The 13,867-nt window shown below is 33.3% G+C and overlaps 1 protein-coding gene across 1 annotated transcript; it reads right to left on the reverse strand.

Annotated features, from left to right (window-relative positions):
- Positions 1–8,031: 8,031 nt before the first annotated feature.
- On the reverse strand, positions 8,032–10,624 carry LOC133313707 (IQ domain-containing protein IQM1-like). Its single transcript, XM_061515114.1, has 8 exons — positions 10,224–10,624; positions 9,948–10,062; positions 9,624–9,689; positions 9,388–9,476; positions 9,218–9,305; positions 8,757–8,987; positions 8,535–8,636; positions 8,032–8,448 (listed from the first exon to the last, which is right to left on the reverse strand). Exons 1-8 carry the CDS (start codon positions 10,622–10,624, stop codon positions 8,032–8,034), a joined length of 1,509 nt encoding a protein of 502 aa, XP_061371098.1.
- Between the last annotated feature and the right edge of the window lie 3,243 nt (positions 10,625–13,867).

The raw sequence follows: 13,867 nt of genomic DNA on the forward strand, positions 1-13,867 counted from the left end.
AGCTTCATCAAGTGAATCAAGCACCGGTGAAGACGATGAAGTGACAATGTTCGTGAAAAAGTTTAACAAGTCATTCACCAAATTCTTCAACAAGAAGTTCAACAAAAGGAGAAGAAGGGCCAGCAACCCAAGTAGAAAAGAAAACAACTCAAACAATGCTTGTTTTGAGTATGGAAAGGAAGGTCACTTCCAAAAGGACTGCCCAAACAAAAAGAATAAATATGACAACGACAAGTTCAAAAAAAGTAAGAGCAAAAAGAATAGAGCTTACATGGCATTTTCAGATGACACTTCAAGTACCACAAGTTTCTCATCAAGTGAACAAGCTAACATTTGCTTCATGACACAAATTGAAAAAGATCAAATTGAGGTATGTTCTAGCCACTCTTCTAGTTCTAGGTGGGATTCCGATTCGGTATGTGATTCTAGTTCAATATGTAGTTCTAGCTCCTCTTGTGATACTTCGTCTATGGTTGGTCCATCATATGATGATTTGTTGTATGCTTGTAAGTGTTTGCAAGTTGAAAATGAAAAATTAACCTCTAAGGTTAAGAAAATTAAAATTGAGAAAAATTGCTTGCAAGACAAAGTTGATAGCTTAGCCACCATTGTAAATGATCTAATGAAAGACAATGAGGATCTTAAAAATGAAAATCTTTTCATGAATTGTCTTGTTGGATCATGTGATGATGTGAACCCCCCTTGCACTATTTCATGTACTAAATGTGTTGAATTATCTAATGAAGTGGATAGGTTGAAGATAATGGTTGATAGAATAACTAGTGGGAAAGATAACTTGAATGTCCTCCTTGGTAGACAAAGGGTTGATACTACTAAACATGGACTTGATTTTCAAAAACCTCCCTTTGCTCAACCAAGAAAGACAAACTATTATCCCCCTAGGTTCATGTCTAAACTACCATTTAACAAATGTACATATTGTTGCATGAGTGGTCATCTAGTATATCAATGTAATATTGAGAAATATGACCTTAATGGATCTAATCTTAAGTGGATTCCTAAGAGGACTACGGATGTGGGTCACATTGCATCAACATCCTATGGACCTCAACCTAGAGTATCTAGCATGTTCTTTAGCCCCAAGGTTAAGAACATGATACATGTTCCTAAGAAAACTTAGTGAGCATGTATGCATCATGTGATATGGATTGTTTTATTTGATAAATCATTTTGCACATGATGTCTAGTTGTTGTTTGGTGTTTAATATGACATGCATAGACTATTTTTAACTCATCTTATGTTGTACATGTTCAATATAAATGATCTATATGTTGATAGAAAGCTTACTTCATGCCTATATAGTTGAAAAATTCAATGTTTTACTCTTATATTCAATTCTGTCCAAATAGGACAGCAAGCCTATTTCAATGTATCTTTCACAAATAATGCCTATTAGCAATCATGAATGAGTTATCTTTCATTGCAAATACTTGTACTATTTGATAAATGTTTGATCTTGCTAATATGCCTAGAAAGGCAAGTATGAAAGATGATGTTGTAGGTATTTGAAAGAAAATGAAAATGAATGAAAAGATGAAGATTACGTTGAAGATATTGGCAAATTGAAGGACCTCTTCGACTAAGCCCAAAAGTTGCAAAGAAGCAAAACTTGCTACAAAACATGGGTAATCTTTTGATATATGACATGCTTGTTATATACCTTATCCAACACTGATCCTTTTTATATGCTATTATTGATTTTGATGATGTCAAAGGGGGAGAAAATATGAATATCATCAAATTGAGCTTATGCATATTTTGAGGGGGAATTTTGAGAACATATGTATGCCTTACTTTTGATTAGCATAAAAATTTTAGTATGCATATGTTTAGGGGGAGTATGCGATTACATGATTTTAATATCTTATTCTACTAACCTTTATTTATCACAATTTGTGTTTAAGTTGCCATCATCAAAAAGGGAGAGGTTGAAGACCTCCTATGCATTATGGAATAAATATTTTGATGATGACAAAGGGTTTACAAAAAGTCTCAAATTGAAGATGGAGTTTGAATATACAAGTGGTTAGGTATTTTTAGAATTTTTGTTACACACTATATTATATCATATAGTATCTACCTAAGCTTCAATGCATATCATTGCATATTATGCATTTCTCATATTAAAATGATTTGTTAAACCACTAAATGCCAGGGACATGTTACATAGATTTGTTTTATGTAGATTTGTCTTTAGGCATAACAAAAAGTAATCAGGTTTTCTATAATTAAATAGCTATATAAAAATAAAAGAAAATATAAACGCTATCAGGTTTTTATAATAGGAAAAATCAAAAGTAAATAAAAAGTTAATAGCATGTGTAGTTTACGTGGGCCTTTTGAAGACTATATGTAATATAATATATAATAATAATAAAATGTGAAATAGAAAAATTACTCTACTAAATAAAAAGTTCACGTGGGTTGGTTTCAATATTTTAAAAGGCATCAATTTGTATTTTGCTTTCCAAAGCTTCACGGGATCCTTATGTTTTAAACTATATAATAATATAAAAAGGATCACTTTACCAATATTTTCTAAATACATGCCGAATTCATTTTGACTAACAAAAAAGAAAAGAAAGCAAGCATTACTTTACCAATTTCTTGGTGTTCGTCTTCGTCAGATAAAGTTTCGTGTATTTCGTTCTCTTTCTATACTTAACCGCTTGAAAATATCTACAGAGAGAACCAAACAAAATTCTTCATCTTCATTATTCATCCGCGAAGCTCATTCTCTACAATCTCTCTCTCTCTCTGTGCCTTTGCTTCTTGATGTTTCTTTCTTGAAAATTCATATTATAAAAACAAAAGAAGGCACTGTTCTTTTTTTATATATACATAAAGCTTATTTTTCTTGGAGAAAAATCTTTGTTAAGAGCAAGACAGGCAATGCTTTGGCAGATTTGGGGTTTCTTCTAGGAGAAGATTAAATCAAATTTTTGGGGCTTCATTGTGGTATTTTCTGACCAACTCAAATCTTTTATGAATCTTTGATTTGAAACATTTAATCTGAAATTTCCAAATTTATTATTCATATGCTTTAAGGATTTTGAGTGGTATAATCTGAATATTAAATCTCTTGAGTTGTTCATTGATTTAGAGATTTATTGTTAAAATTCTGAATCTGATTTTTCCATTTACAATATGATATTTTCTGTTTAAATCAGATTTCTTGGTGTCCATTGATTAGAAAATTAATTGTGTAGTATCCAAGCTCATTGGTGCATTAATTTTAGAATTTTGATACATATGTCATTGGTTTAATTTTCTGCATATGGCATAAAAATGTGGAGCTTAGTTTGATATTACCGTGATATATTTGGTGCGATATAACACTATATTTTTGGGTTATTTCACTTGTTACAGTTCTGAAAATTTTTGTATTAGTTGTTAAAGTGGAGTAGTTGTATGCTGTAAATCTGTCTTAGGTGTGTGGGTGCAACCGTGTGGATTGGTGACCTTGTTCTTGGCTTGAGAGTGTGTCTCAAGGCCTGGAGCCTCAAGAATCCACTAGGGAGAGTGGAGGTTTTGTGTGAGAGGAGTTGGTGAACTCCGTAGGTTCGGCTTGAGAAATTTCTCAGAGCTTGGAGCATTGTAAGCACTAGGAAGATTTTGATATTTTGTTTGATTGCTTATATGACACGTGTTTGTAAAACAAGTATACTTGTGATAAATAAAATATCTGCAGCGACTTCAGCCTGGACGTAGCATCCTACTTAGGCTCAGTGGGTGTGAACCAGGATATATCTGTGTCTTTGTCTCTCTGATTTAATTTCTGAATATTCTATTTTTGAGACAAAAAGTAACACCGCTTCTGGTTTGTTATTATTTCTGTTGTAGCAATTTTCTATTATATTTTTAGAGTGCTGTAGTACCTTACAGATTGTGATATAACTGCTGTAGCACTTAAACTATTTTCATGTATTTGAAAAGTAATCATTTTCTGTTTTAAGTAAGAAAGGTTGTTGTTGTGTTTGCTTTGTAAAATAAAAGGTCAGGTACATTTTCTATTGATATACATCATATAGAAATCATTTTTGGCATATAGGGACCTAAGGTAAAATTAGTAAAATTGTCATAGTCGTGTGACTGTTATCTGGACTGAACTTACAAAATAAATTGATAATTGTTAATCTTGTTGAGTTGGTGTGGTGATTGAGCTTAATAGTTCAACTTTGTCTAGACTTTACAGATTTAAGGATCTACTAAGAAAAAAAATTGAAAAATTGGAAACACTTATTCACTCCCCTCTAGATGTTCTCATGCATCCTGTTGTAAAGAGCCACTTGCCCAACACTAAGAGCCCAAGTAAATTTCACATCGCTTGGATATTATGAGGAAGAAGAGATATTCACTCTTGAAAAAAATTGTCTTTTGATTATAATTTGGTCAACTTAATTGGCTCATGACTTTGAAGCATTTGCATTCTTAATCCTAATTGTTTTTTCTTTTGAAAACAAAAACCAAATCTTGACTTAGAAGTGCTTTAACGAATCAAATGCATACACACACACACACACACACACACACACACACACCTCATTGTTACCAATGAAGGCATTGCCATTACATGTTAGTATCTCTCACTTTATACATGAAAAGCATGATGTGTCCGTCCATATTGTAGGTGGAATATGATACCAGTACTGCCCAACATTGACGCAGTGCTTAATATAACACCTCGTATTTTTATAAATGTATTATTATATATGAAATATGGTTTAAAGGGTATGATTAGTGAAAATCCTGAGATTGGGGTTAAATTGCATAAGAAGGGTAAAATGGTAATTTACCAAACACGTAACCCGAGATAAGAAAAATTGAGTAGAAGGTCTCAAATGGTAAAAATAATGCCAGAAATGGATTTAGGACGAAAAATTGAGTGGATAGGCAAGTTTCAGAAAATTTGATGAATAGTGATTTTTCCGGTGTAAAATACTGCGGTATAACTATACCGATAAGCGTGAAAATATGATTAGTATATTTAGGAAGTAAAAATATGACGTGAACGAGAAAAATACGTAGGTTATGAATTTGTGGGTTAAATTAGGTGATTCAAGAAAGTTAAATGACGTGTGAGACCCACTTAAGTGACTTAAGTGATATAGAGACTAAGAAATCAAATTTTTGCATTTTTCTCTCTCCTCTCTTTCTTCTCCCTCACGAGGTCCTTCACCATTTATAGGGCAAGTGAGCTTTTCAAACACAAACCTTGATTTCTAGCCATTTTTGAGAGAAACTTTCAACTACCAAGTTGTTCCCCTTGAGATTATGAGTGACTTTCATGTAGAGTGCACCTTGTGGAGAGCATTGTGGAGGGAGAAAAGCCCATAAAACAACCACGAATTTGGTGGTATTTTGGAGAAATTTTGGGGATTTTTGTGTTTATTTATTGGTTGAAGACCATTCCCTTGGACCCTAAGGAGCTATTGGTGGTAAGTTTTCCCACTCTCATGGAGTTTTTATTGAAATCATAAAATTAGTGAGGGTTTTGATTATGTAAGTTGAGTTGTGATAGTTAGGATCATTAAATGATATGTCTCCTTTGGAATTAAATGCTTAGAATGACAAATAATGATGATTGATGTAATAAAAATTATTGTGATTTGAGAATTTTAACTTAGACGATTTTGTGATGAGATTTCAAGACTTTATGAATTGGCATGATGATGGGATTGGATAATTGAATTATGGAGCATTAGTATGAATTAATTAGAGGATTAAAGGATGTGTATAAGTGTTAAATTGAATTGAAAGTCTTGGTTTATGCCTCTTGAAGAATTCGAACCATAGAAGGAATTTAGAGAAAAATAATGTGAAAAATGTGGTTTAATCAATTATTGATGTTTTAGTGCATAATTGGTGGATTGTAAGTAAGTTTGATGAGTAAAGTGGTTGAGTTAGTTGATTAAATTGTGAGATGACCTTTGGGCCTAAGTGATTATAATTAGTTATAATTGTTGTGAAATTGATGGATTGTTTGCAATTGATTGATGGTCATGGTTGTTGATCATATAGGTTACCTTGCACGGACGCAATAGAAGCGGATTAAGCTTGGAGCTTACGTGGAAGAGCAATAATTGTGGAGTTAAGGTAAATCTTTGGAACTTGGGTTTTAATTCCTTGTGTGCTCCACCACCACACTTAGTGGAAGGTGATGGTTGAATTTTTTGCTTTTTGACATTGTGTGAATATGTATGTTCATGCATTATTGCTTGATTGTGTGACATGCTTGGAGCATGTTGTGTGTGAAATTTTGTGATATCTGGCCAGTAGATGTGTGTGGTTTGGACTTCCGCTGGAGATATCCTTTGGGGATTCCGGTCGGGTTTTGCCGTGGGGTTGACTTTGGGAGCGGTACCAGGATGATCCAAACGTGGGACTTCCGCTGGATAGGGCTCATCAGGGAGTTCCAGTTGAGTTTTGCCATGGGGTCGTATCATCCATGGGAGAGGCACCAGGAACCTTCCTGAGAGTTATATGATAGGGTCCTTGAACGGAATCCTTATGTTGATATTCTTGGATTTTTTCCCAGTTGTTGTGATTTTCTTTGTTATGCATTTTACTTGATGTTATTTGTTGCACATTGAGTGAGCCATGGGGTGGAGTGATCCTTTAGTAGTACCCTTTATTTACTGAGATATATTTGTATATCTCACCCCGCGTTTTGGGACATCATTTCAGGTTATAGTGAGCATGGAGGATCTTCGGGCAAGAGGCCCGCTTAGTGGATAAGCTGAGCATGATGTGCATATAGAGAGCATGACATTTTGGAGGACTATATTTGATGCACATAACATAGTGTTTAATATTTTAGACTTAGGTTATGAACATATTGCATGTTTATATTGTTATATGCTAAGTCTTTGTAATTCATGTATATTTTATGCATTTGGATTATATTGGTATTTTGGTGAGTATGAGACTTGTCCATGACCACACATGTTGTACTTTGAGGCATTTGAAGACTTGTGATGTAAAATTGGTCATTTGTGGCTTAAATGACAATGGAATTGTAAAACATGGTAATTGTTGCATTGATTAATGAATATGCATGATGGAAGGGCCTGGAGTCTACATTAAATCCTGTGTAAGTGGTATAATGAGTATTAAGGTGTTAGGAGTGGATTACATCACCCTTTTTGTGTTTTAAAAGCTGTCAAAATGTGTTTCTGCAGTAGAGGAATCAATTCCCACTTGAAAGGAATCGATTCCCAACATCACAGTGGCTGAATTTTACGTCCTCTGCTCCAGGGAATCGATTCCCTTTGGGTGGAAATCGATTCCTCAAAACAGGGGAGTCAAATCTTGGCTACTGTCTGTTACTGTAGCTGCTGGGAATCGATTCCTGGCTGTTGGGAATCGATTCCTACTATACAAAATTTTGAAAATGAGTCATTTACAACCTAGATTAAATGGTATTACTGGTAGGGGTTGTAATTAATAAATTTTATGCTTCCGCGAGTTTTGCATTTATAATTATAATGTTGCTTTAATTGATTACAGAAATTGTTAATGTTTCAAGAAAAGAATGTAATAAAAGAAAAAGTTTACCTGTAATTTAGTTAACTCAATTACTGTGATTGTAACTACATTTAATACCATATGAGATGATAACATTTCCGGTACGTAACGAGCTGTTACAACTAATATCCAAACCAAATCATAAAAGAAACGGAGAAGAAGAGATAAGTGGGATATTCTTTGTATTTTCAAATGTGAACAATGAATTGATTTACATGAATGGAAGATTGACTCAACCCCCAAAAAACTATAGGATAAGCATCTAAGCATTTGAGGGGCACGGAAAAAATGATTTAGCATAAGCTAACCCACCCGAAGAATTGGCCAAGAAAAATCAAAATGAAAAAAATAAAAATTGGTTGGGTTAGCTCCTTTATGACCTTTATCCTTATATATTTTGTACTAATGGTCCAAATTTAAAGGCTAAAGCTAAAGTAGTGCCTATGCAGCTCGAACATTAAGCCACGTAAGGTCCACAGACCCTAAAAAGGAGAAACATGTACCCTTGGGCTATGATGTCCCATGTTTACAAGCCCAGGTGACACATGAACTTTTGGACTAGGCCTCGGAGAGGGAATGGGTGGTTTGCCTGTAAATGTTCCACGGTTGACAACTCTAGGTGATAGATTGAGAAGCTCAAGTGCCTGAAGTTGGAATTTTGTAGGGTACTCTCTCACACAACCAATCCTAGGACCAACTCCAGTTGTCCACTTGCTTGACATTGGCTTACTCTCTTTAAGTGAAGCTTCCACATTGCTACCAAAGTGACCCATATTTTTTTTACCATAGTTATTGGCAGTGGCAGAGTCACTTGAACCCACATTACCTTCTATGTACTCAAACTGCATCTCCTCATCGACAGGTTTAGAAGGTGGAACATCATCATCCACTGGATATTTCTGTAGGAGGCAACAATGAAATTATTACCAAAAGGTTCAAGAAAAGTTCAACAAGTAGAATGCTTGGTGATTTTAACGTGATTCACCTTTACATTTGTCATATCCACATTATGTTCCTCCAAGAAGCAAATGAATTCCATAAAATTCTTCTCTGTTGGACGGTAATGACCACTATAGGGCCATATAACCTGAATAAGATGCAAATGAAGATCAATTCACTTATAAAGGAAATGAAAATAGAATTTTTTTTATTTTTATCATATCCTAAAACTTATCAATGTTGTATATGTATAAGACATGTAGCATACATCAAGAACTCCATTATGGGCAACCAATCTTCCGGATGCAATGGTAGCACCACCAGCTAGAAAACTGGAGTGCTGAAATTGGCCTTTCTTCTTCTGCCCAATGTACAAAGTTCTAGATGAGCTAAGAACAAAAATCCACTTGGACCCCTCAGTAGTGTGTACAAGGTCCTTGCTTTGTCTATAAATAAGCCTTCCCCCCTCCACAATCACTTCATATGCTTCCCTCTCTTTCTGCAATTTGCAAGCAACAAAGTTGAAACTCTTAATATAAAGACAACTTTGTTGACTTTGCTAAACTTTTATAAAGCGTAAGATAAAGTCGTTTGCTGAAAAATAATATTCATAACAAACTCAAAGTCTATAGTTCCATGAATACACTGATACCAATACCATAATAAGACATGTTATTATAAATATTATTATACGTGGCATTGCCAATGCCATGATGTGAAACAACTTACGGGTCCAAGATACTTTATGCGCTGCCTCTGCAATTCCCTTCTTGGACTTGTCTCAAGATTTACTTCTTTTCCATCTCCAACATCCAACCTTTCATATTACCAAAGTAAAATTGAGAAATTAGAAAACTTAACAGGAATCCATACAAGCAGTTGCACTGTTAATAATTTACCAGTAGAAAAAAGGCTGAGGACTCTGGCTATGAAACCAGACATCATAGTAGAAATGCAAGTTGTGCCCATAACGATGGCGTGGATCAATCTACAAAATATAAGGAAACCATAACCTCGATTAATTGACTTCTTTGGATTATAAGAAAACATGTGACCAAACCAATAAATAAAAAAAGATAATATCTTTGGAATATAAATAACTCATGTAAGTCAAAATGTAGACGTATGAGCTTACAGCTTCAAGCCAATGCCTTAGAGCTAATTTCTGCGCCTTATCATCCTTGGACAAAACTTTTCCCACCTACCAACAGAAAAAAGAAGAAGTATATTGATTGGTATTCAACAAAATCAAGGAAGAAGTTTTGTCAGAAAAAGAGAATGAAAACTTTGAATTCGTCACTATGGTCCTAGTCAAATTATGTAAAGCTCATTATCATCGGGCAATGAACATGGTTTAAAAGAAGACTAATATGGACCCAAATATTGAAGCAAAGGACATACAAAAATCTTCCTTAGTCAAAGTCAATTAAAGTTTCCAGCTTCTAATAATAAAGGGTACCTCAGCAGCCAACATCCTAGCTCTTGCCCATTTTGAAATAGCTGTATCGGATTTATCAGTCTCAAAATATGATGTAGAGAACCTGTTAAAAGTAGTCAACACTGAAGCCTTCCACCTGAACCATAGAAGAAAACAGTGGTTTTGAATGTACACTAAGCACTAATCACTGAACTATTATCGTTCAGAAGCTTTCTTAGCCATTTATATATATATATATATATATATATATATATATATGTATATAAAGACGATCATAAACTTGGATAGTGAACAAACCATAGCTCCTCGCAAACAACTGCACAATCTGCTAGATTTCTTCTAGTCCTGTAACTCTTGTAAACTTTCTGTAGCTTTACCGCAGCTGCATCAAGCTCTGCAAAGGACTTTGGAGAAAACATTGGTTCTAGTTTTGGTAACAAAACTGTGCGCTTTAGTCTATTGAACAAGTCCTCAAGTTCCTGTTTTGAAGCAGAATTCTCTGAAACTAGGCATTTGAATGAGAATGTAGTTTGGAGCTTCAAATTTCCCACCTTCCTTCTCTTCCAGCTTGTAGATTCTTCAGTAGTAACATCATCTAACTGATCAGGCTTATAGAAATCATTGAAATTTATTTCTTTCTTGAAGCTCATTATGCTTACTGTGATCTCTCTTTCCTTGTTTATCGCTAAGATTCCCATTCCTATGCAAAAATTTGGAACATTATTAGCCATTTAATGCATCAACTTGCTCAATGTACATTGAAAGCCTTGAGACTATGATATAGGAAAACCTTGAAAATATCTTTTAGTTGCAACAATATTAATGAGCCAGACGAGTCATTTTAAGCATTTCAAAACTGAAAATAGAGATTACATGAGATAGCTCGAAATAGTAGTAGCCAAAAACATATACATAAGCTACATAATAGAAACTTAAAAGAGATTTTAGAAGGGTGAGACAGAGCTCACCTTGAAGTACAAAATCAGCTTCTTTATAGTGTCATCTTTACACCTGAGGTTAGTCTTTGTAATGGCACTTCCCAACCTCCTTTATACTCCACAAGTTTGGAAGAGATATTAAATAGCTTCAAATACGTAAAAAAAACAAGCTACTAGGATTAGTCTAGTGGCGAGGAATTTGAGTAGATTGTAGTAAGTTATGTGTTCAATTCTCACTTGTATCCAAAAAAACATAGATTATAGAAAATGGAGACCTTTAGAATTTGGCTACCAATGAACCCGTTTGGTTTGAATAGAAAATTAAGAGGAGAAGTTGTGTGACTTGTACGTCCCATTTTGAATATAGAAAAAAAAAATTGAAAACGATGCAGCGACTTACAGAACCCACGAGGGGTTTGAATGGAAGGGTTCAAATATTCACACATTATACTTATATGTGAGTGAATGCCTCATATGTGTAAACATGGTTTTGTAACATTTATTGAAGCAAAAAGTGTGTGGAGGATGTAAAAAGGTTAGGCTACACGCCAACGTGGGAAAGAAAGAGAATCAGTCCAAAGCTAATAACTTTTGGCCTTTATTTCACAAACTTTAATGGGTCGTAATCATGCTTTTAACAAATTTAGATTTAGTCATTTAGATTAGATAGAAAGATCGAACAATGGAGAGGGAGCAGGGTGAATTCCCATCCATTACGTGAAAGGCGTTAATGGACTAGACCAACATACATACGAACTAATTTATATCAGGTCAGGTTTGACTTATTATATATAGTTAAATAGAATATACTAGACTTTTAAAAAAATCTAATTAAAAAATAGACCATAAATTTTTTTTACATGCTGGACGTTTAAGTCTATAGGCCGACCTGTATCATATTATTTATTTTAAATAAAATAAATAAATTTGTTATTTTAATGATTTTGAATATTGAAGAAATATTATTTTAATTACTTTTTTAATTATTGAATATTTAATAGGCTTAAACAAACTAATAGGCCTATGCCAATACTTTTATTTTTTAAATATATGTCAAGTCAGACTTATAATTAAGACTTATATAAGACTATCAGGTCAGGTCATGCTTAAAATATTTTATATAGATATGGTCTATTTAAGTCAAAGACTAACTTAGCCTAAGTTATTTAATGGTAAATAATAGTTAGTACGATATTAATATTTGCACCCTAAATATGGAAAAGTTCTTTTTCTTCTTTCCACAAGATTCTTATTGTGCAAAATGCAAATCTATTGAGAAGTGATATATAAGAGAAAAAATGTGAGAATAAAAGGATCAGACGACAGACCCATTCTATAATATTTTATAAAGATTTAATATTGATCCGTTATCAATATTAAATTAAGGGAAATAATTTTCTCATTTTATATTAATTTTTTTTTTCATGCTACACTCACGATATATGAGTGGCTCTCATCTTGACTTTTTTGTCTTCTCACCTTTTTGTGGACCCCACTCATGTATTGTGAGTGTAGCAAGAGAAAATTTTCTCATGTAAAATGAAAAAATTAATTCCGTTAAATTAATACTATTTTAAAAAGTCGGGTAATTAATACTATTTTAAAGAAGAAATCAAAGTATCAAACTATGTGTTTCCTTGGACCGAAGCAAGGTACAAGTACAACACATAATCTTCAACACGCTTTCAACTCTTTTTGCCATGAACTGTTTTGCAACTGCTAATCAAAGGACCACCCTAAACAGTAAACACAACTAGGATAGTAGCCTTTATTTTCAGTCCATATAATTTTGGGCTCCTGAAATGGGGAGAGGGCATTGGAAGGCCCCAATGTAATTTTTCAGGCCTCAAAATCAAAACAAACAGTGTCCCAGTGGCTACTCCATTTAAAATTTCTCTAAACTATTTCTTCTTCAATGAAAGTTCAGAGGTACATACATCCCTTCATAAGATTTGTTACATTTTTTGTTTTAATTTTTTAATCTTCCAAAATGATTTCTCTTGGTAATTATAGTTGTTTCCATTAAGATTTTTAAAATTGATTGCTGCTTTAAAAATCAAGTCTAACGAAAATGAATCAAAGATAGGTTTTGCCACAAATAAAACTAGGGGTTTGCATCTACCATATCACATGACACAAAAAAAATTTCTACACACACAACATTTTGTGGGGCCCACACTTTTTGAAGCAAAAAAAAAATAATTAAGGCACGCAAAACAAATCTCTATAACATTACAGAATCACTTTTCCTTCAACATAATTCTTATAAAATCCATAAAACTAATTATAAAACGTGACCCTAATAAGAACCTTAATAAAAATGAGACTCAATATTTTATTTTTTAAAAAAAGTCTTATAGTTGTGCTTGAAAACTAAAAGGCCACTTTTTTGTATATATATATTTTTTTAAAGAAAGAAGTGTTTTTTCAATTAAAAAATATATCTAGAAGATAATTAGATAATTTTTTTTGAAAAAATTAAATTCAGAAACAAAATTTATTTCTTTAATGAATAAAAAAAAAAATTAGATTACCAAAAAAAAAAAAAAAATTAAAAAACTGGTCCACAAGTAATAATAGAACCGAAGGCAAAAGTGGGAGTTTAGATATTTACCTTTGTAGTCCTCAAGCGTGATAACTTGGAGATGAAAACTTCAGATGATGAAAACAAAGCGCTCAATGTGTATGAATGGGTGAAATAGAACCTTGAGGCCGTAGTTGAGGCAATTCATCCGAAGAAAATAATCTGACAGTCATGAGTGGGAAGTGGGGTTTAACTTTACTTTCAGGGTATTAAGCATGATTTTTTTTTTTTTTTTTTTTTTTTGGATTCAATTAATTACTTATTTGAATACTGGGTCTTTTTTTATTCTTGGGAAAACTATATAATAACATAGCTAAGACAATTTCCTAGGATGACTTCTGATCAATGATCACTAACAGATTTACAACAAACTAGAATTTCTCTAATCGGTTGTGTTTATGTTGAATGGTCAGAAGTAC

Source organism: Gastrolobium bilobum, unplaced genomic scaffold (assembly GCF_033153095.1).
Source record: "Gastrolobium bilobum isolate Gb01-03AN ecotype WA unplaced genomic scaffold, APGP_CSIRO_Gbil_v1 utg18832, whole genome shotgun sequence".
NCBI classification, from domain to species: Eukaryota; Viridiplantae; Streptophyta; class Magnoliopsida; order Fabales; family Fabaceae; genus Gastrolobium; species Gastrolobium bilobum.